The following is a 24,345-nucleotide window of genomic DNA, read 5'->3' on the forward strand; positions in this document are numbered from 1 at the left end:
GCTGGCTTGCGGAGGATTTTTTTCCCCCGTCTCTTTCAAGTGGGCTTTCCCCGCTGCTAAAGTGATCGCCGTTTTCTCCGCAGTGGCCATAATCGTTTGTTTGCCTCTTCAGCCGACTTCCGCCCATGTCCAACATGGCGGTTGAGTATTCCTGACCTTTACGAGGTTGGGCGGTGATTGCTGTCTGGGCTGGTAGAGGGTGGAGCGGTTAGTAAACAGCAAATGCGGGAGCTGCTGCGCGGGAGTCAGCCATGGACTGGAAAGAAATTCTTCGCCGGCGGTTAGGGACGCCCAACACCGCTACTAACAGTGAGTTTGGGAGGGGCTGCTCGCAGAGGTAGTCAGGCCCTAAATTCCTGAAGATGGGGGGAGATCGAGGAGGAGCAGCTACTGGGACCCGCAGTTTACGCTTCTATGAAAGCTATCTTGACAAAGGCAGTTGGACTGTGATTTAGGGTTACTGAAAGGTTTGATCCGCACTTCCCGGGAAAGGGAGTTGCAGAATGAAGAGCACCAACTTAACGTAGCCTTGACCTAGGCTTTTGAGGAATAAAAATCCCAGTTCCAACAACTCTTCGATCCTACCATAACCTATAATCCATCGATCTTATGCCTTCTTACTATCACACTTTTTACTTCCCTCCTTATCTTAGATTTCGTAATCTGTGTTTTCCTTACCATTTGCCTTCACCTTTACACTTGTTTGTTTACTACCTTGGTTAAAACTGTGTTTACTATTTCAACACGTGCCCTCCGGGTAGCCAAAAGCGGCTGGAGAAAAACGAAACCATGGTAAATTGTCTCACTTTTAATTCATCTGCATGAACCTAAAAGTAAGTGTTTCAGTCATTTATTTACACTTTTTCCTCGTTTCCTTACACTCAGTTCTGGCAGTTCTCATCTTCCAGACATCCAGTTCTCCAGTATATCCTGCTGGAAGAAAAGAAAAACCTCAGCTGTTCCCATTTACCATTTCTATCAGCCCTTTCCTCACCATAGATGCCATACACTCTGCCTTCACTGTTAAAATGAACCAATTCTCCGTGCTCCTGTTTGAGACAGTTCCTCCACTCCCACGTTAGATAATGCTCTCTTCCTTTTATTCACTGAATTTACCCTGTTCTGTTCTTCTCTCAGCTATCATCAGATTTTCCTTCTCTACTGGATCATTTCCATCAACTCTGACACAAACATGTTATAATATACTCCATGTAAGAAAAACATTACTTCTCACATCACCTTCCAGCTTTTGCTACAGTTTTCTGCACCCTCTATAGGAAAACTTACCAAAAAGTTACATGTGCTTGTACATCCTCCTCCTCTTCAGTTTTTAAAAAAATTTTAATTTTTTTTAATGTTTTTTATTCATTTCTGAGAGAGAGAGAGAAACAGCATGAACACGGGAGAGTCAGAGAGAGAGGGAGATACAGAATCTGAAACAGGCTCTAGGCTCTGAGCTAGCTGTCAGCACAGAGCCCGATGCGGGACTCAACCCACTAACTGTGAGATCATGACCTGAGCCGAAGTCGGTCGCTTAACTGACTGAGACATCCAGGCGCCCCTAAACATTTTTTTATAATGTTCACTTATTTTTTGAGAGAGAGAGAGAGAGAGAGAGCGAGAAAGAGAGCGCACGCAAGCAGGGGAGGGTCAGAGAGAGAGAGAGAGGGAGACCCAGAATCTGAAGCAGGCTCCAGGCTCTGAGCTGTCAGCACAGAGCCCAGTGTGGGGCTTGACCTCAGGAACTGCAAGATCATTACCTGAGCAGAAGTTGGAAGCTTAACCGACTGAGCCACCCACATGCCCCCTTCCTCTGCTTTGCTCATAAACTCACTCCATTGCATGCCTGCTATGTGCCAAGTACTGTTCTGGGCTATAGCAGTTAACAAAACAAACAAAAAAAGACCTTGTAGAACTTAAGCTTTAGTGTTGGGAGAGATGATACATAAAATAATAAGTAAATCATTTAGGTTGTACAGCTCTTGTTTAAGGCTATTTCCTTCATTAGTGTGCTAAATCCCATTTTTGCCTATTCAAAGGTGTACTCGCCATTGTCCACTCTTTCTTTCCTGCATCAGTTTTTCTTTTTCAGTCATTCCCATCAGTATATAAACATGGCGATATTTCTTTCACCTTAAAGAAACTTTGTCTTAAGCTTCTGCTTCTAAGATGTGCCTCATTTCCCTGTTCCTCTTATAGCAATGCTTGTTAAAAGAATTGTTGATTAAATCTATGCTGTAAATGTTGCTTGCCAAGATCATCAGTGATCTCTGTGTGGTTCCAGTGGTCAGTTTTTATTCATCGCTTTCCTTGACCTGCCAGCAGTCCCTGTCAGGGATATAGTAGTTCACTCTTCTCTTAAGCATACTTTTCTCTCTTGGTTTCTGGGAGACACACTCCCTTAGCTTACTTCCCATCTCACCAGTCATCCCTTCTCTATCTTTGTCTTCTCCCCAGCAGTTTACCATCAGAGTGCCCAAAGCTTAAGTCCTTGGTCAGCTTCTATTATATTCACTATCTACACTCATGTCCGTGGTGAAATTAGCCATTATTCTTAAGGCTTTAAATACTGTATATTTGCTTTTGGCTCCTACATGTGTATTTCCGCTTCCCAAATGCCAGACTCCTATATCTAATTGCCTACTTGACATGGCCACTTGGTCCTAATAGCTATCTTTTTTTTTTTTAGCGAGAGAGAGCACAAGCACAAGCCAGGAGAGAGGCAGAGGGAGAGAGAGAATCTTAAGCAGGCTCCATGCTCAGTGCAGAGCCCAGTACAGAGTACAGTGCGCGGCTCAATCCCACAACCCTGGGGTCATTACCTGAGCTGAAATCAAGAGTCGGATGCTCGACCCACTGAGTCACCCAGGCACCCCTGTAATAGGTATCTTAATCTTAACTTGTCCAAAACTGAACTCCTGCTTTCCTTTCTAACTTGCTCACTTGTAGCTTTCCCCATCTTTGATATTGGCATCCTCATCTGCTCAAGTCAAAGTCTTTAGAGATATCTTCAACTGCTCTTTTTTTCTCTGATATCCACATCCAGTGTGTCTGCAAATCCTGGGACTAAAAAGAAAATATATTCAGAGTATTTACTCCTAACTGCCTCCATTGCAGCCACCAAGATCCAGACCACCACCATCTGTCACCTGGATTACTTCATTAGCCTCCTAATTGCTTCTGCTCTCTCCCTCACCAGTATAAAAGCCAGTGTCCTTCCAATGAACTAGTGGCCTTACCTCCCATTAATCTGCCTTCCCTCATCTACTATTTCCTTTGGCTCACTCTGCTACAGCCACACTGACTGCCTCCCTCTTCCCTGGACATGCCAGGTGCACTCCTATCTTAGGGCCTTAGCACTGGCTGTTTTCTTGCCTGGTATGCCCTTCTCCCAGCATATCTGGATAGCCTGCTTCCTTGCCTTCTTCTTCTTTTTTTTTTTTTTTTTTTTTTTTTTGCTCAGTTTCATCTCCATGAAGCTTTCCCAGACACTGTTGAAAGCTTTGTGTAGGTATAGACACATGTGCACGTGTCCACTCACACATATACTTGTGTATCCCCAGAATAGTTGAGTGAAAAAGAGTGAGTGAAATAATGAAAATGACTCTAGGGGTTTGGGCTTGGGTGACTGGATGAGTACCATTAACTGGGATTGGAACATGGAATTAGGAGAAGAGTAGTAGGGTGAGGGATGGGAAAATTATTAGATACGTTGGAGTGTAAGGATGAAATTATTTTATTTTGAATGTATGAGTTTAGAGTTCATGAGCAATGTCTGGATTAGTGACATACATTTGGGACTTAGACGTCACATTACAAAAGTTGAAATGAGGAAGAAAGATTAATAAAAATAAATGGTCAGAAAATAAGAGAATTGACAGTGTGTTCCAAGAATTAACATGGCACATGTGGCAGAAATGCAGGCATAAGAGAGGTTTAGGGGAACAACTGTAGGCATATTGGAAGGAAGTGAGACCAGGAAGATGAGAGTAAACCTATTGAGTAAGTCTATTGAGAAATTAGATCCCAGAATTGAAGATTTCAGTGAGGCTGAAGTGTGAGTTTTAGGACAGTGAGGTTTTGAATAACCAGGAGAGAAAAGTTATCTGAGAGTATATGAGAGTTTACGATTTTATTTAAGTTTAAGGTTAGTATATTTAGGAGCAGCTAAGATCTGTGGACTTGTCATGGAACTGAGTGACAGAGGTGACCCGTCTCCAGAGTTGAGGTGTCATGGTTAATACCATAAACATTTTTCCTTCCTTGATGATTGCAAGGCATTGAGGTGAAGAGCACCACACCAGTTGCTATGGTCCACACTGTGGCAGACTGACTAAATGAGATGGTTATAGGCCAGCTGCAGGCAGTTTGGAAGGTAAAAGCATCCTGAGATCTGAGCTTCAGATGGAAGGGGTTTGCAGTAGGTAGTGTTTGAACAGTGATTTCAAGGCTGAAACTCCATGAGGTCAAGGGGGTGTGTCTGTTTTCTTACCACTGTAGCCCCCCATGTCTAAGTGTTCTATACATAGTAGGTGCTCAGTAAGTACCTTTGATGGAATGAATCATCAACATGCCAGAAGTCTGTAAGAGAGGCAGTGACTTGAGGAAGAGACAAGTATAGTGATAAAAAGAAAAAGAAGTGGAAGGAGCAGCTGAGATATGGTTGAAGGTGCAGGGGACTTTTTTTCCAGTTGAAGATAGTGATTCTTGCTATTTCCAAAAAATTAATAATGTTCAGTATCTAAGCACGATTTTGAATGTCTTTTTTGCACTGTAATCACCCTGCAGTAGAAAATACTGATTTAAAAAATTTTCTTAATGTTTTTATTTATTTCTGAGAGAGAGAGACAGCGTGAGCAGTGGAGGGTCAGAGAGACAGGGAGACACAGAATCTGAAGCAGTCTCCAGGCTCTGAGCTAGCTGTCAACACAGAGCCTGATGTGGGGCTCAAACCCACAAACCATGAGATCATGACCTGAGCCGAAGTCGGATGCTTAACTGACTGAGCCACCCAGGTGCCCCAAAAATACTGATTTTAAAAGTGCTTATCCCCTTTTAATCTATTTTGTTACCAGAAAAAAAAAGTGAACAAGAATTAAAAGATGAAGAAATGGATTTATTTACCAAATACTACTCGGAATGGAAAGGAGATAGGAAAAACACAAATGAATTCTATAAAACCATTCCCCGGTTTTATTATAGGGTAAGTGGTATCTAAGCAAATGTCTTACATAGTTTATAAGTGAAATTTAATTTTTAAAATGGAATCAGAATCTTTTATATAAATACAGGATTATATTTTAAATTTTATGTATTTATCCTTGTTGATCTTATTGTTTTGGAATTGATAAAATCTCAGAGTGATATAAATTGGTATAAGAACACAAAGTTGTTACCTGGCCCCCGTTTTTTGTGTTATTGGCTTTTTCTTCCTGATTTTTCCTATGGATATTTCTGGTAGTTATTCTATAGGATTATGTTGTTTTTTTATAAGACTTAGGTTTACTTGGGCTGATCACCGTTTTTAACATTTGTCTTTTACTCCTGATGTAAAGTATAATACATTTTGCTCAAGGTTGAACTGAAAAACATTAAAATGGAAAACTTGAAGAGTTAGAGTTCATTGTTTCCTCGTGCCAAAATCATAAAGTCTTTGAAAAAGATTTTAGTACACAGTAAGACCTTAAGAAAGCTACTTATAGCTGAAGTTGAAGGAATAAGACCTATTTAGTATTATGTAAAATGTGACCACTGTAGAAAAGTTAATGTAATTTTAGCAGAATGTCTTTTTTTTTTTTTTTAACATTTATCTGTTTTTTGAGAGACAGAGCATGAGTGGAGGAGGGGCAGAAAGAGAGGGGGACACAGAATTTGAAGCAGGCTCCAGGTTCTGAGCTAGCTGTCAGCAGAGAGCCCAATGTGGGGCTTAAACTCACAAACCATGAGATCATGACCTGAGCCAAAGTTGGACACTTAACCAACTGAGCCACCCAGGCGCCCCCAGAATGTCTCTTAAAACCACTACCTTAACTCAATTATAACATTATTTACAAAGAAAGTAGGAGCAACGTACTAATATAAGTTTTTTCCAAATGAACCATTTTTATTGGAAACCTTTTTATAATACCGTTTCCCAGTCTTTTAAGAATTACATGACGAGGGGTGCCTGGCTTGCTCAATTAGTAGAGCATCCAACTCTTGATCTTGGGGTCATGAGTTTGAGCCCCATATCAGGTATAGAAATTACTTAAAAATAAAACCTTGTAAAACAAATTAGGTAACTAAGCCACATTTGTCATGGAAAAGAGAAAATACAGCTGATATTTTCCCATAACATTGCACAGGGATGTAAAGTATTTTTGCATGAATTCTTCTACATACTTTTGTGTACATGTATAACAAAAATGGGATATCATACATATTTCTGCTTTTTGCATTTCATGCTTTCTTAAACAGAGTCCACTAGACAGCTGAAAATTTTCAATAGTCTTGGGGGTCCAGGAAGAGAATGGACATTTATTGAGTGCTGATGTACTTCAGAGCATTTTATATTCATGATCTCATTTAATCAGGATTATGAAATCGTATCTTACTAACCCAGGAACAGCCCTTAGATGTTGATATGACCCCATTTCTGAGCCCAGGACTCGCTTTTCCTGTATTTCCAGTACTAACCTTTGGCTCTCCTTTGTGGTTCCTGAGGGAATCCCCTATGTCCCAATTTCTGTTTCCTCCTCACCGTGACCTCTCCCAGATCCCAGATGGTTTCCTGTCTGCAGATGTTGATTGTTGGGATGTTCTTTCCTCTTCTCTCTCCATCTTTCCACAGCTTTGGAGAAACCACCTATTATCTTTGGTCACCACGTCTCTCCTTGGCTTATTAGCTGGTTGACTAGCTACTGGAACACAGAGTCTCAGCCCCAGCCTCACCTCCTGATGCTTCTTTCTTCCCCATTCCTTTTCATGGGAGGGATGGCATCTTAATTCTTGTAGATGAAACATAAAAACCATGGCTAATTTGGATTATGGTTACTTAGCCACATTTAATGGGGCAGGGATATAGAAGAAGAAATCCTTGGAGTAAATTGTTTGAAGTTGAATTGGAATGAGTCATTCTTAAGCCTTGTTTATGGAAATCACCCCAGTGGGCAGACCCTCTACTTGGAGGTGAACACAATAGACACTGGCTTAACCATTTCCAAGAAGTAAGGTCATCTAGGCTCAAAAGGCATACTCTGCTAAGGCAGTCTATCTTCAGTTAGTCCTAATTTAATTCTGTGTCAGACTAAGGTTATAGTGGAAAGAGTGCTCTGAGAATATAAAATGAAACTTGGGCTAGGCTATTAGTTCTTTCTAGGAAGGGATCTGGTCTTGCTGATCATTGAATCCTCTGTGGATCTTTTTTTGTTAAATGAACTTTTTAAGAAATGTAATTTTTGAGGAAGAGAGTGTGTGTGCATGTGAGCAGAGGAAGTGCAGAGAGAGGCAGGGATAGAGGATCTGAAGTGGGCTCTACACTGATGCAGGGCTTGAACTCATGAACCATGAGATCATGACCTGAGCCAAAGTTGGATGCTTAACTGACTGGGCCACCCAGGTGTCCCTAAATGAACTTTTTAAGTGAATATCTTGAAGTTAAGCAAAATTGAAATACAAAAAGTAATTTGAGGATGTGTACTTATTTTATGTACTTATTTTCTGAGGCCAAATATATTTTACATAATCCAAAAGTCTAGAATTTAGGCATAGAAATTAACTCTAGTGTATTTTTAGCTGCCAGCTGAAGATGAAGTCTTACTACAAAAATTAAGAGAAGAATCCAGAGCTGTCTTTCTGCAGAGGAAAAGCAGAGAACTATTAGATAATGAAGAATTACAGGTAAGTATAAAAGGTTGCTTTGGATGTTAGCCATTTCTTATTTGTACTAGTCATATAGGATCTCAGGGTTTCTTAATGGAGCCATTACTGCAGAGTGGGTGAAGGCCCTGGAGCAATAATTCTTATCAAAATCAGCCACAGAGCTTGCCTAGGCACTGTTCTCCCAAAGATAGTTTTGTTTTGTTTTTTGAAGTCCCTAGGTAATGGGGTGCCTGGGTGGCTTAGTCGGTTAAGTGTCCGACTTTGGCTCAGGTCATGATCTCATGGTTCGTGGGTTCGAGCCCCGCATCGGGCTCTGTGCTGACAGCTAGCTCAGAGCCTGGAGCCTGTTTCGGATTCTGTATCTCCCTCTATCTCTGACCCTCCCCTGTTCATGCTATCTGTCTTTGTCTCTCTCTCTGTCTCTCTCTCAAAAATAAGCGTTAAAAAAAAAAAAGTTTTAAAGTCCCTAGGTGATTCTAACATGAGGCCAAAGTTGAGAGTCACCAGTGTAGGGTCAAGACACTGGGGGGGCTCCAGGGTGGCTCCGTTGGTTGAGCGTCCGACTTGGGCTCAGGTCATGATCTCATAGTTTGTGGGTTCGAGCCCCACGTCGGGCTCTGTGCTGACAGCTTGGAGCCTGGAGCCTGCTTCAGATTCTGTCTTCCTCTCCCTCAGCCCCTCCCCCACTCATTCTCTGTTTCTCTGTCTCAATAATAAATACACATAAAAAAAAAAAAAAAGACACTGGGGCTCACATCCTAGCCAAGCTCTGTGATCTTAGGCAATGGACTTATCATTTCTATGCTCCAAATCTCATCTGTAAAGTAGAGATAACAATGTCTACGTCACATAGTTATATGGATTAAGGAGGTACTGTATATGAAAACTTTAAACTTAGACATTCAATAAATGCTAGCTATTGCTAGCTGGTTGTATTATGTTATTAGTAATCAAAAGGATAATAGGGGATGGGATTCATCTTAATATTAAACTTCTATCAGGCTATCATTTTAATAGGGATAACACATTTAACTAATGTTAAATTTTGTTTTGTTACTGTAACATCTTCATTTCTCTAATTCTCCTAAGAACTTATGGTTTTTGCTGGATAAGCACCAAACACCACCTATGATTGGAGAGGAAGCAATGATTAATTATGAAAATTTTTTGAAAGTTGGTGAAAAGGCTGGACCAAAGTGCAGGTAAGAATAGTATAATTAATAAAGGAGTACGTTATGTTAAGTATTTTAAATGCCTCAAATAAATGTTAATGAAAATATAAGAGTGGTGTGACAGTTTGAGTCCATTTGAGTTATTAATAAATTTAATAAAATTAGTCAAAAAATTACATTGGTGAAGTTATTAAAATAAATAATAGTTCATAATATGGTATATTTACATACTATACAACTACATATATATATATATATATATAGTACATTTATTTACAACAGTATGGGCTTTTTTTTTGGTTAATTATACTTGAATTTTTATTTTTTATTTTATTTTTTTACAAATAGTTTATTGTCAAGTTGGTTTCCATATAATACTCAGTGCTCATGCCAATCTCCCCCCTCGCCCCTCACACCCATCAGTCCTCAGTTCTCAGCATTCAAGAGTCTCTCATGGTTTGCCTCTCTCCCTCTCCCCAACTATTTCCCCCCTTCTCCCCCACGGTCCTCCGTTAAGTTCCTCCTAATCCTCCTATACGTGCAAACATATGATATTTGTCCTTCTCTGCCTGACTTATTTCACTCAGCATAACACCCTCAAAGTCCATCCATGTTGCTGCTACACATGGCCAGATTTCATTCTTAGGATGATAAAATACAAAGATCTGTGACTTAATATTTTAAGTTTTGAGCCATGATTCTCCCTTTGATTTTTTTCATTTTGATATTTAATTGTTTGGATTCATGCTATTGCTAGCTAATGCAATATAGAAGTCATTTTTATAGGGGCGCCTGGGTGGCTTAGTCGGTTAAGCGTCCGACTTTCGCTTGGGTCATGATCTCGCGGTTCGTGGGTTCGAGCCCCGCGTCGGGCTCTGTGCTGACTGCCAGCTCAGAGCCTGGAGCCTGTTTCAGTCTGTGACTCCCTCTCTCTCTGACCCTCCCTTGCTCATGCTGTCTCTATCTCTCTCCTAGAAATAAATAAAAAACATTAAAAAAAAAATTTAAAAAAAAAAAAAAAAAAAAAGAAGTCATTTTTATATTATGTTGGCAGATGATTTTAATCTTTATTTCCTTTCCTTAGGCAGTTTTTTACAGCAAAAGTCTTTGCTAAACTCCTTCATACAGACTCTTACGGGAGAATTTCTATTATGCAGTTCTTCAATTATGTCATGAGAAAAGGTGATTTCATTTTCATTGTGCTTAAACTCCTCTTATCTGGGAATCAAAGAGTTTTTGGTATATGCTTTTATAGTCCTCCTTCCATCTGAAACAACTTTCTTAGTAAGTCTAAATAGCAGAATTTCTTATCTTTTGACCCAGAATTGTTTTCTTATTTTCCAATTCTGTCTTGGAATTTACTAGAGCTGAGACTTCTTACCCTAAATTTGGGTTCATTATTTTATTTAAAAAAATTTTTAATGCTTATTTATTTTTGTGTGTGTGTATGAGAGAGAGAGAGAATGTGGGAGCATGAGTTGGGGGAGGCACAGAGAGAGGGAGACACAGAATCTGAAGCAGGCTCCAGGCTCTGAGCTGTCAGCACAGAGCCCAATGCAGGGCTTAAACTCATGAGCCATGAGATCATGACCTGAGCTGAAGTTGGATGCTTATAACCAGCTAAGGTACCCGAGTGCCCCAATTTGGATTCATTATTATAAACAAAACAAAAACATGTATCCTAAAGATACTAGCTAAAATTATCAGGGCCGCCTGGGTGGGTCAGTAGGTTAAATATCCAGCTCTTCATTTTGGCTCAAGTCATTATCCCAAAGTCATGGGATTAAGCCCCACATTGGGCTTCACACTGAGCATGCAGCCTGTTTGAGATTCTCTCTCCCTCTGCCCCTCTCCCCAACTTGTATGCTCTCTTTTTCTCTCTGAATAAATAAATAATGCTATATATTAAGAGCTAAAATAAGAGTTTTAATGTATGGTGATTTAAATTATTTTAATTCACTGGTAATTCTATTTCATCAATATATAGTTGACTCTTGAACAACACAAGGGTTGGGGCACTGACCTCCTGTGTAGTCAAAAATCTGAGTGTAAGTTTTGTCTCCCCCGAAACTGAACTGTTAATATCCTGTTGTTGACTGGAAGCTTTACCAATAATATAAACAGTTGATTAATCCATAGTATATATGTTACATGTATTACATACTCTATTCTTACAAGAAAGTAAGCTAGAGAAAAGAATGTTATTAAGAAAATTGTAAGGTGGGGCACCTGGCCGGCTCAGTTAAGTGGGGTGTATAACTCTTAATCTCAGGATTGTGAGTTTGAGTCCCATGTTGGGTATAGAGATTACTTAAAAAAGAGGGGTGCCTGGGCGGCTCAGTCAGTTAAATCTCTGACTCTTGATCTCAGTTCAGGTCTTGATCTCAGGATCGAGTTCAAGCCCTGCATTGGGCTCTTCACTGGGCATGAAGCTTACTTTAAAAAAAAAAAATCATAAGGAAGAGAAAGTACATTTACAGTACTATACTGTATTTATTGAAAAAAAAAAATTCGTGTATAAGTGGACCCACACAGTTCAGACACATGTTGTTCAAGGGTCAGTTGTATTATAGGTTGAGTTGCCTGAGGATAGTTTCAAACTCAGAATTGTAGCATCACATTCTAGGAGTTTTTATTAAACAACCTGGAGTTGTTATGATTCCTATTAAGTTCCATAAAGGTCTGTGAAGTTCTAGATATATGACTTTTAACTAATACTTAGTCATAGTAATTAACCCCACTAGAATAAATGTACCTTCATTGAAGGCATAACATTACAATCACTGTCCCTTTTTGTTGAAACACCAAGTTTAATGGGTAAAGGACAATAGTCTCAAGGGTATCAATTTTATTGTCTTTAGGCAAGGTAGAATTGGTCATATCTGCCACAATTCTATGGTATATTTTGTTACAAGCAATTTTGGGGTAATATATGTGTGAGAAGTATATTGGTAGAGTTACTAGTTTGTCCTCTAATCTAGCTGTTTATCTCCTTTTATTCAAATATATGCTAAAGAACAGATCTTAAAATTACATTTCATCTTATGTATTGTCAGTTTGGCTTCATCAAACAAGAATAGGACTCAGTTTATATGATGTTGCTGGACAAGGTTACCTACGGGAATCTGTAAGTATTAACCTACTTTAATAACTACTGTAGACACCAAAATAGTAGTAGTAGTTATTACTGGTTGGATTATAGGTGATTCTAACATTGTTTTTGTTTTTACAAATAACATGTTTCTAAAACAAAAACAAACTTTAAAAATGAGTATTGACCACAAAAATTCCTTTTTTGGTTCTTTTTCTCCAACTTTTTTCCCCAACTATTAAAAAGAGCTTTTCAAAAATAAAAAGAATATAGTGTTTTAACAGCATTAAAACTCATTGAAGAAAAAGAGGAAAGCTTTTGGTTATTCATGAGTGCCATAAATGTCAGGGCCAGGAATTTTTCAGTCTGACAAAGATTAAAAAGTTTGATAATGCATTTAAGAAGGGAATATAAAATGGAGTGTGGTTTCCCAAACTCTCAATTCATGGTGCCCTTAGTATCCAGTAATTTTTGCATAGTGCCTCTGCATCAAAAGAAACACCTAACAGTTCCATTTATTAACCAGCTGGTTCTAAACAGTTTATGAAAGTTTTCATTAAGTTTGTTATTGTATTAGTCATTTAAAAAAATAATACATATAAAGTAGAAAAGTAATATTTTTGCTTCATTCTTAAATTATAATTACTAATGAAATCTGTGCCCATGGGGCAAAGTATGGGTAGTCAAACCTGGCAATTAGATTGGACAGTCATCCTCATTTTCGGTTCCACACTAATTCTCCTGTGGACTTGCTTTATCATAGCAACCATCAAGAACCTAGCTTTGCAAAGATTGATGTCATTAAAAAGCACATATCTCAGTGTTGAAAATGCAAACTACCTTGAGCTCATAGCTGACATCTGTTATGTACTCTTTGGCAGATGTCACTTTTCTCCTGATATTTTGAAAATATCCTGCTGCACCCCTGTGTTCACTGAAGCATTCCTGGGGCACAAGCTGGGAGCCGTTGGTTTAGCCTTCACATTGCTGGTGGGAGTGTAAAATGGGTGTGGGCTTTTTGGGCAAGGTGGAAAGTTTGCCAGTGTCTATCAAAAATAAACATGCACATTCCTTGACCCAGCAATTCCACTTACAGAAATTATGTCCCATGTTTTCTCATAATATCTGTGAATGAAAAATTAGCTTATTGTCTCTATATATTGTATAGAGTATATTGTCTCTATATATTGTATAGTATTGTTTTTAGTATCACAAAAGATTAGAAGCAATCTAAATGTCCAGCAATAGAAGACTGGTTAAATGGATTATGGTACATATTTGCAACTACATGGATGGAACTGGAGGGTATTATGCTAAGCAAAATTAGAGAAAGACAAATATCATAAGACTTCACTCACATGAGGAATTTAAGATACAAAAACAGATGAACATAAGGGAAGGGAAGCAAAAATAATATGAAAACAGGGAGGGAGACAAAACATAAGAGACTCTTAAATATGGAGAACAAACAGAGGGCTGCTGGAGAGTTTTGTGGGAGGGGGGATGGACTAAATGGGTAAGGGGCATTAAGGAATCTATTCCTGAAATCATTGTTGCACTATATGCTAACTAACTTGGATGTAAATTTAAAAATAAATTAATAAAAAATTTAATTAAAAATAAAATGAAAAGAGAGCAAAAATAACAAATTATGGTATATCCGTACAATGAAAAAATACATAGCTATTTAAAAATAAGAACCTCAGGGAAAACGGGTTATGAGCATGGAGGAGGGCACTTGTTGGGAGGAGTACTGGATGTTATATTGAAACCGATTTGACAATAAACTATATTAAAACAAAACAAGAACCTCAGGGTGCCTGGGTGGCTCACTCAGCTCAGGTCATTGATCTCACAGTTTGTGAGTTCAAGCCGCACATCAAGCTCTGTGCTCACAGCTCAGAGCCTGGAGCCTGCTTCAAATTCTGTGTCTCTTTCTGCCCCTCTCTCCCTTGCATGCATATGTGCACCCTCTCTCTCAAAAATAAATATTTTAAAAATTTGTTAAATTAAAAAATTAAAACAAGAAACTCCTTGAGAGCCAGGATTGAATGACTGCAAAGTATATTGTTAAGTAAGGAAAGCGAGATACAGAAGAATTTGCATAGTATACAACTATATGCTGCATAAAAAGAAAATGAGAAATATGCACATATATGTATTGGTTTGTATGTGCATCAGTTATTTTGGGAAGATGGATCAGAAGCTGATAATGTAGGTCACCTCTGGGGAGAGGAAATAGACACGGAAACTTTCAATGAATACTTATTGTTCCTTTTGAATTTGGAATTATGTAGAATATATTACCTACTCAAAAATATGTTAAATTGGAATAAAAAGTAAATTGGTAGAAACACAATATAAGTTTTACCACTGACATAAGATTTTATTTCACTAATATACTATTAATGCTGAATGATTTTTAGAACTGAAATTCAGCATCCAGTGTCTAATGAAGAAACAGGGTCAGACATTAACACTTTAACGTTTTGATTTGTTTTGTTCTTTCAGGATTTAGAAAACTACATATTGGAACTTATCCCTACCTTGCCACAATTAGATGGGCTGGAAAAGTCTTTTTACTCCTTTTATGTTTGTACAGCAGTTAGGAAATTCTTCTTCTTTTTAGACCCTCTAAGAACAGGTAAAAGAAAATCTTATCTTAGATATTATAAAGATACTATTCTAAATCTTAATAAGCAGAGAAAAGTCATGAAAATGTCATTTATTTTTCTAACATGTCATTGCCCTTAATATATAAATATCTTTTATGATTTATCTGCACCATCTATAACCAGCTGTGTGACACTGGGCATATCACCTAACCTCTTAAGAGTTTCATCATCTCTAAAATGGTATATGAATTGGTTAATCAGTGTCTCTGTCCAGTTCTAAAAAGCCAGTTATTCTGATATTTGTTATTCCTGTTATGTAATATACAGAGAATTGGTTCTTTTTGATGTAAAATATGAAACTTTAAAGTACCAATTGTGTGATTACTCTTCTAAAATAATACGTTTATAAAATTGAGTTGCTCTTTTTTTATTTAAATGAAATTGTGTTTGTTCTTTGAAGGGAAGATTAAAATTCAAGATATTTTAGCATGCAGCTTCCTAGATGATTTATTGGAGGTAAATATGTTTTTAAAATACTTAATTATATCACTTGACAGTTACTGTCTTCTAATTATGTCTGTGTTTATTTAGTTAAGGGATGAGGAACTGTCCAAAGAGAGTCAAGAAACTAATTGGTTTTCTGCACCTTCTGCCCTAAGGGTTTATGGTATGCCTCCTATCGTAATGCTAAAATTTGAGTTATCCTTTTCTCAGTTAATTGGTGTTCAAAGGACAGTTTTATACATAGGCTAATTTAGCTTAGGATCAAAGTATTCTAATTACCTTATGATCTAGTATTCTAAATTGCTAAAATTTACTTGTCATTTTCTTACTCTTTAATAGAACATACAGAATGTAATTTGACCCTTTCTTATTGACTCAAAAGCATCATTATGAACAACAACTATTATCTTGCATTGTGATAAAATGTCACTGCTGTCAACATCCAGAGGCAGGTGTTCTAGGGACTGTTTGCTTTTTTCTTTAATTTCATCACTCTGCTACATTATTCTCTTGGGTGGTCTTCTGACTCATTTTGGCATCCTTGATCTCTGCTTTCAAGTACTAGCATTTCAGTGCTTTTTATTGACCCCTATCTCTCTAATTTCAAAAGCTAGGAAAGTTTTAAATAGCTGCACACTGAAACAGATAATGATGTGAAATAGCGCAAAGGCCTTGGCCTTCAGGATGGGTTTTCTTGGACTGGCTCTAGCTCAAGGGGTGGTATGATAGAGAGTCCAGCGGTAGTTGATCTTAGAGCACTACCCTAATATAGTTAAAATCAAAGTATTAGCCAATAGAAAGAATATTTTGTGTTTATTCTTTTGTCTTCTAATTAGAATTTCATTTTTGTCATAAATGTCTTTTTATCATTTTTCTTCCCAAGGCCAGTATTTGAATCTTGATAAGGATCACAATGGCATGCTGAGTAAAGAAGAACTCTCCCGCTATGGAACAGCCACCATGACCAATGTCTTCTTAGATCGTGTTTTCCAGGAGTGTCTCACTTATGATGGAGAAATGGTAGCAGTTCAAATCTCTGATAAATTTTAAAAATTTAGGCTCCCACAATTTCCACAAACCCTTTTCTTGATGTGATATAGCATTATTTTTACATCAGTATCTTAAAAAGTCTGAACTAATCAAATTGTTTGAGTTTTGGAGCCTTTGATCTTAAGGTATCACTTTAAAACATGGACTCAGGACAAATAGAAAATTTTAATATTTTCATTTTATTATTAATATGCCTCTCTTTTTCAAGGTTTCAAGATTTTATTTAAATTCTAGTTAGTTAACATACTGTGTAATATTAGTTTTAGGGGTAGAATTTAGTGATTCATCACTTATATATAACACCCAGTGCTCATCACAGCAAGTTCCCTCCTTAATACCCATCACCCATTTAGTCCATCCTCTGCCCACCTCCCCTGAAGAGTATGGACTAGTGAGAAAACAAAAGTCTCAAAAATTGTCAAATCCTATTGACTGTTTTCATATAGAGGATTCATTCTTTAAATTATCAGGTCAGGTATAATACCACAGATGCCATAGTTTAAATCTAAGAATCAGGTTGTATTACTTTCTGTAAGTGGCTGTATTAGTACCTAACAATTAATATGCACCTGTCCTTTTGTCACAACAATGCAAAATACTTAAGGAAATTCTAACTAGCATTTTATTATTTTTTTTAAGTTTTGTTTTTTGTTTTTTTTTTTTTTGAGAAAGAGCAGGAGCACAGAGGGAAAGGGCAGGAGGAGAGAGGGAGAATCCCAAGCAGGCTCCACACTGTCAGCACAGACCCCAATGTGGGTCTCTAACTCATGAGATCATGACCTGAGCCGAAACTAAGAGTCAGATGCTTAACCGACTGAGCCACCCTGGTGCCCCTCTAGCATTTTAAAATCCCTGTCCTTGCTATTAAAAACACATATTAAGGATCTGATGAATTGCCAAATGAATGATAGTTAAGAAATGGTCATATTGTCAGTAGAATATTGGGGTATTTGGTTTTATCATTTAGCTTTAATAGGAGTTTTCTGAATAACTCCATTGATAGCCAGTGGCATAGGAAAAGGGTGGAAGAAGTGCAGAAACTCTGCTTTGTGACTCTAACAGCTGTCTATACCTCAGAGTGAGGAGCTTGTACTATTATAATGACTCCTGGTGAATCAAGTAAACCAGAGGCTTCAACTGTGGATGCAGTTAGATCATGATGAGGCTGCATCTCTTTAGCTCTTTATACTGTAATTTATGCAAAAAGAAATTTTTTTTTTTAATGTTTTATTTCTAGGAGAGAGAGAGAGACAGCATGAGTAGGGGAGGGTCAGAGAGAGAGGGAGTCACAGACTGAAACAGGCTGTAGGCTCAAAGCTGGCAGTCAGCACAGAGCCCGATGTGGGGCTCGAACCCACGAACCGCGAGATCATGACCTAAGCGAAAGTCGGACGCTTAACCAGACTAAGCCACCCAGGCGCCCCAAAAAGAAATTCTTAATTTTATTCTAAAAAAGTATTTTCCAAGAATGAAATTTTTTTTTCTAAGTAAGAATCTCTCAAGTGTTCTTTTCACCATGCAAAAACAGTAATCTGAGTATCCCTTTTTTGTAGAGAAAGCTTTCTGTTCTCTTTATGTCATTCTAGCTTTCATTTGTGCTTTTTTTTTTCCTTTGGATGAGAACAGTTTCACTTCACCATAGAATATCTGATACTCTTAAGATGGCTTCTTATTGGAAATCATCTGATTTAAAAATATTTAAACAATATTTCAAAGTAACTAAATATACTACTCATTCCAAATAAACCTTTTTTTCTCCCAAAGTGACCACACTGAAATGAAGATACTAATTTAGTGGCATTGTACAATAGCTTGGTCACTGTCCTGTCCATGTCAAAGGCATAATCAAAGAAAATTACTCCTTAAAAAATCTCTCATAAGAAAATAAGCTGTGTCCCCCAAACTATCCCCAGTACAGATTAACTGCTATGTAGAATTCCTAGAAACCAATGTTAAGTATACAAATGGGTATCTCATTTCTTATTTTAAAAAAATTGCCATCTTTGATTGTAAAATAGCTTCAAATCATTAGATACTCACTTGAAAAATTAATTCTAAATAAGTCTTCTAATGAACATCCTTTACTTTTCTATAGGATTATAAGACCTACCTGGACTTTGTTCTTGCGTTAGAGAATCGAAAAGAACCTGCAGCTCTGCAGTATATTTTCAAATTACTTGATATTGAGAACAAAGGATATCTGAATGTCTTTTCACTTAATTACTTCTTTAGGGTAAGTCTCATTTAACATAAAGGTTTACTAACAGATGTTAGAAAAAAATCAGGCCTGCTTTTAGTTTTGATTTTTTTCTATTTAAATAGACTAAAAGCTGATTTGATTAGTTGTAGAACACTAAAAAAGTGTAAATATATTGGGTTATACTGGACATGGAGATACAGATATGCATAAGAAATTCTGTCCTTTGGTGATCAAAAACTAATGTGTAAAATGCTACAGAAGCTTCAATTAAACAATTCAGAAAAGGTAGAAGTTTTACAGGCTTTGGTAGTAGTAGATTTCTTTTACATGCTGTGCTATAAAAATATTAGTATTATTATTAAGTATTTTTTGTTTTTTTAATGCTTATTCATTTTTTGAGAGTGAGACAGAGTATGAGAGAGGGAGGGACAGAAAGAGGGAGACACAGAAGCTGAAGCAGGCTTCTGGCTCTGAGCTGTTAGCACAGAGCCCAACATGGGGCTCAAACTCACAGACTGAGATCATGACCTGAGCCAAAGTCAGAGGCTTAACTGACTGAACCACCCAAGCACCCCTTATTATTATATTTAAAATAATTTTAGAACTGGGTAGGGGCGCCTCGGTGGCTCATTCAGTTGTGCATCTGATTTCGGCTCAGGTCATGATCCAAAGGTCATGCGATTGAGCCCCGTATCAGGCTCTATGCTGTCAGCCCAGAGCCTGCTTGGGATTCTCTCTCTCCTTCTTGCCCCTCACCCTGTGTCACACATGCACTCTCTAATAAACTAAAAAAAAAAAAAGGAACTTAAATATAGGAATAATAATTTTAAAACTGGCTAGAATTGTGTGCCACATTTCAGCATGAAAACATTATTGTTGAAGTACTTATGTTGTGCCTTAGGTGATCTCAGAGAGTATCATGATGAGTTCTGAAGGAAAATTTGATTGTATCTTTTCTGATAAGCATTCAGATGCACAAGGTATAAAAGTAGCAATGTCTGCAATTTTAAGACAGATCGTTCCTAAATTTGATGACTTTTCTATCTAGAATAGTTTTGTACAGTAGTATTTCATTCCATTGTCTTATTTCCACAGTTTTGTTTTTTTTTTTTTAATGTTTTTTATTTTTATTTCTAGGAGAGAGAGAGACAGCGTGAGCAGGGGAGGGTCAGAGAGAGAGGGAGTCACAGACTCTGAAACAGGCTCCAGGCTCTGAGCTGGCAGTCAGCACAGAGCCCGACACGGGGCTCGAACCCACGAACCGCGAGATCATGACCTAAGCGAAAGTCGGACGCTTAACCGACTAAGCCACCCAGGTGCCCCTTATTTACACAGTTTTTAGAAGACTAATTTTTATATGGTTAAGACAACAGTAGAGAAATGGCTTTTTTTTTAACAATAAAAATGACATTTTCACATCTTTGTCATAAACCATTTTTTTCCCAGAGGCTGTCTCTTTTCCATTTAAAAATTTGGGATATTTTAAAAATCACAATTTGGGGGGCCCCTGGGTGGCTTAGTCGGTTAAGCGTCCGACTTTCGCTTAGGTCATGATCTCGCGGTTCGTGGGTTCGAGCCCCGCGTCGGGCTCTGTGCTGACTGCCAGCTCAGAGCCTGGAGCCTGTTTCAGTCTGTGACTCCCTCTCTCTCTGACCCTCCCCTGCTCACGCTGTCTCTCTCTCTCTCCTAGAAATAAATAAAAATAAAAAAAAAATCACAATTTGGTTTCTTAATTTCATACTATATATTTCTAAGTTTCATGTTAAATTCCCTAAAACTTCCATTATGATTTCCTGTAGTAATGACTGCAAATATTAGGATAAATTACAATTATAGTATTGGTATACTTTCTTGAAAAATTGAGTCCATGGCTAATCTGAGAATGTAATACCAACTCATCATAGGGATCCCCCACTTTAGTCAGACCTATTCAATAAGATTCAATTTTAGGAAAACAGTACATACATCTTTTGGAAATTAAACACTTAGCCCTTTTTCATAAGGATTTCTTTACAGTATCCTCTCTTAGAATACTAAATTTTGTCAAATATTTTATATTGGGGTACCTGGGTGGCTCATTCACTTTGAGTGTCCGATTCTTGATTTCAGCTCGGGTCATGATCCCACAGCCATGAAGTCAAACTCTGTGCTTAAGATTCTCTCTCTCCTCCTGTCCCTCCTGCTTGCTCTCTCAAAAAAAAAAAAATTTTTTTTATACATGCATTTATTTTATCAAAATATTTAGGCTTGGTTTTATGGGCTAAAGTAATTATGTATTGGTACTAAGTCCTGTAATCCTAAGCCGTTCATAAAGTCTTTGTACATCAATATCCTAGTTATAATGGTGGACCTAGATGGTGCACTCTAGATATATCTCCAGGTCTACCCCTCTAGTAGCTGTGGGTATACTCAGAGATTCTCCTCTACTTCAAAGAGATGCACTGTGCACACACTGATACCGGTGGCACCACTTACAGAGTAGGCACCTACAATGTATTTATTTGACTATTTACCAAGAATTTTCCAGTGAATGACTCTCACCTAAAATATTTATTAGTCCAACTGGATCACAGTAGTTGCTTTAGTTAGGAGGGGTTTTTTGTTGTTAAAGGTTATAAAAGAGAAGAGTTTGAGGGACTTTTGTTTCCATATTTTTCTGTGAAGTAGAAGGCAAAGTATAGGGTGGGAGGCAGAGGTGGCAGATTGGGTGTCTTAACGAATGGTGGAAGTATGAACAGCATTCCTGGAAAATGAGTGGATCAGGCATAACAGAATAATTGCTAGGCCATATAAAGGCCATTCTGAGGTTGGAACATAGTATTTCCTACATAGTAGCAAAAATCTATAGTCTTGGATACTTTTTATGGAATTCTCAGTAGGAAACTATAGATCCCAGAAGGTTGAAATTGTTTAAGTTTTGCTGACTGGATGGAAGCAGGGTCAAGGAAGTTAAGAATATTGGTAAGGGTGGTTGAAATGCTAAGGCTTGTGGTCTGATAGGAAAAGGAAGTGGAACTAGAAAGGGACCATGGGACAGGAAGGGGGCTGTTGTGCATTTTTTATTTACAGACCTATTTCTATCCATACAGGCCATACAGGAACTAATGAAAATCCATGGACAAGATCCTGTTTCATTTCAAGATGTCAAGGTTACCTTTTCTTTTCTTTTTTCTTCTTTTCTTTTCAGTAAGCTCTACACCCAGCATGGAGCTTGAACTCATGACCAGGAGTCGCATTCTCTGCTAACTGAGCCAGCCAGGCTCTCTACCTTTTATTTTAATATATGTAATACAAGATAATCACCAGTATTACTGGTATATGTAATACCAGATTATCACCAGATAATCATATAAAATGAAATATTATATGAAAGAAACTTTTATATGAAATCAGGTATTTGCTGTTATTTGTTCTGAACCAGTATTTCAATCATTAGAAACTGAGACTACACTTCAACTAATGATTTGTATAGGTAATGATTTTAGCATTGTCATCCTGTATTTTCATTGGAAACACTCATTTTGATTGAAAATTAAGAGAATGAATATAACCTGCATCCCTTGGCAGCCTATTCCAAGTTAAAATGAATTTTTAACTTGGTAACTGTACTTGACCCTTGAACAACACAGGAGCTAGGGGCAACACCCCACCAGCCTTGCCCAAGCAGTTGGAAATCCACATATAACTTTTTAAAAAATTTTTATTTTGAGAGAGAAAAAGAGCATGATTGTGAGCCAGGGAGAGGCAGACAGAATCCCAGGCAGGCTATGCGCTGTCAGCAGAGCCCCATGCCAGACTTGATCCTATGGAACCATGAGATCATGACCTGAGCTGAAATCAAGAGTTGGATGCTTAACCGACTAAGCCACCCAGGCGCCCCCTCCAAGTATAACTTTTGACTCCCCCAGAACTTAACTATTAATAGCCTACTTTTGACTGGAAGCCTCACATAAATAACATAAACAGTCAGTGAACACATATTTTGTATACGTTTTATGTACTATAGTTTTTAAAATGAAGCTAGAGGAAAAAACTTAGAGAAAATCGTAAGGAAAAGAAAATACGTTTACAGTATACTGTATTTATCAAAAATATCCATGTCTAAGTGGGCCCATGCATTTCAAATCCATGTTCAAGAGTCGACTGTATTTAGGTGTGGGCACTTTTTTAATCTACTTCAAAGGTCTTACTTGCTTTAATATTATTAAGGAAACATCGGTCCTACAATATGAAAACTAAGACTATGTGAAATACATGCTACTTAGCATTTTTGTAGACTTTACCAGCTATAAAAAACATTCAGTATCCAGTACAGAATCTGGTTCAGGCTAAGTAATGTAGTAACGTAACCCATCTGGTTTTAATTAAATAGAAGATAAGGGCTATTTTGGTTTATTATAAATGAACAAATGTGAAACTATGCAACAGGCAACCTAAGAACTAGTCAGTTTAAATTGCCACTAACCTAGAAAAGGACATTTCACAAACATACAAGATTAAAAGCTCATACAGTTCATTTACCTGAATTGTTCTTTTTTTTTTTTTTTTTAATGTTTTATTTAGTTCTAGGAGAGAGATAGAGACAGCATGAGCAGGGGAGGGTCAGAGAGAGAGGGAATCACAGACTCTGAAACAGGCTCCAGGCTCTGAGCTGGCAGTCAGCACAGAGCCCGATGCGGGGCTCGAACCCACGAACCGCGAGATCATGACCCAAGCGAAAGTCGGACGCTTAACCGACTAAGCCACCCAGGCGCCCCCATTTACCTGAATTGTTCTAATCTCTTTAAAATGTAATCTCCCTCTTTAAATGCTACTAAATCCTGAGTAATTTTACTCAAAAAGATTAGAAAACGTGTACCTAATTCCTTATAAATATTCATATAGATGTGTCTCATAGAAGAGATTTTTCCATCTATTCCAGTAAATTCTAGCACAATTTCATGGTCATTCTGGAATTCCTTAATACCAAATCTTCCCCACCCACCACCCATCTTAGATCCAGAGTATAAAAGGTTGACATCAATACTGGAAATGAAGCCTTGTCATTATCTTGGCTCTGGAAGCATTTTTTAGTTTGAGCTGAGTTTGTACTTAAATCAAGACCTTGCTTTACCAAGAATTGGAAGACAACAGAAAAGTATAAAATACTTAACATGTATTCAAAGAACACGGCATTAGTTTTGCCACTAATTAGCTACATAGCTTGGATCTGATGAAACTCTTGAGTCTCAGTTTCTTTGCCTTTTACAATAGCTACCACATACCTAAAAAATCTTCCAGTAAAATTCTGATTGTAATTGGAGAAGAGGAGTTGCCTGTGTTAAATGGAAAAGAAAAAAATGAGGACAAGTGTCAGCCTTGAATTTCACATCACTGTATGATAGAAATTAAGTTCATCCGGTACCAGATTTCATTGTATTTAATTCTCTCTCTCACAGGATGAAATCTTTGACATGGTTAAACCAAAGGATCCTTTGAAAATCTCTCTTCAGGATTTAATCAACAGTAATCAAGGAGACACAGTCACCACCATTCTAATCGATCTGAATGGCTTCTGGACTTATGAGAACAGAGAAGCCCTTGTTGCAAATGACAATGAAAACTCTGCAGACCTTGATGATACATGATCTCTCAAAGACTGACTGTTCGTTAAGATAAGCTTGAATGCTACGTGCAAAACCTTTCAAGCTGCAACCTTAGAAACTGCCTAAATAAACTACTTTATGGATATAGAACACAGCGCATGCTCTGGTTACTGGAATTTTGGTTGCAGTAGCTGGGAAGCAATAGAACGAAATGTTTTAGGAGGTAGTTAATTCTGGTTCCACTTAGCTCAAATATGGCAAGTGTGAT

At 37.7% G+C, this 24,345-nt stretch overlaps 1 protein-coding gene across 2 annotated transcripts; it reads left to right on the forward strand.

Annotated features, from left to right (window-relative positions):
- On the forward strand, positions 1-24,227 carry PPP2R3C (protein phosphatase 2 regulatory subunit B''gamma). Of its 2 annotated transcripts, XM_077769220.1 has the most exons (14): positions 6-309; positions 2,690-2,884; positions 5,076-5,203; positions 7,774-7,878; positions 8,950-9,062; positions 10,117-10,214; positions 12,089-12,159; positions 14,635-14,767; positions 15,199-15,254; positions 15,330-15,405; positions 16,126-16,262; positions 18,388-18,525; positions 21,582-21,641; positions 23,931-24,227. In XM_077769220.1, the coding sequence occupies exons 2-14, from the start codon at positions 2,845-2,847 to the stop codon at positions 24,117-24,119; spliced, it is 1,344 nt and encodes a 447-aa protein (XP_077625346.1). In that variant the 5' UTR covers positions 6-309; positions 2,690-2,844; the 3' UTR covers positions 24,120-24,227. The 2 variants fall into 2 exon arrangements, with proteins under 2 accessions (XP_077625345.1, XP_077625346.1); XM_077769219.1 differs by lacking the exon at positions 2,690-2,884 and having other exon boundaries at positions 1-309.
- The last annotated feature ends 118 nt before the right edge of the window (positions 24,228-24,345 follow it).

This window comes from Crocuta crocuta, unplaced genomic scaffold (genome assembly GCF_008692635.1).
Source record: "Crocuta crocuta isolate KB4526 unplaced genomic scaffold, BGI_CrCroc_1.0 scaffold65, whole genome shotgun sequence".
Classification (NCBI taxonomy): Eukaryota; Metazoa; Chordata; class Mammalia; order Carnivora; family Hyaenidae; genus Crocuta; species Crocuta crocuta.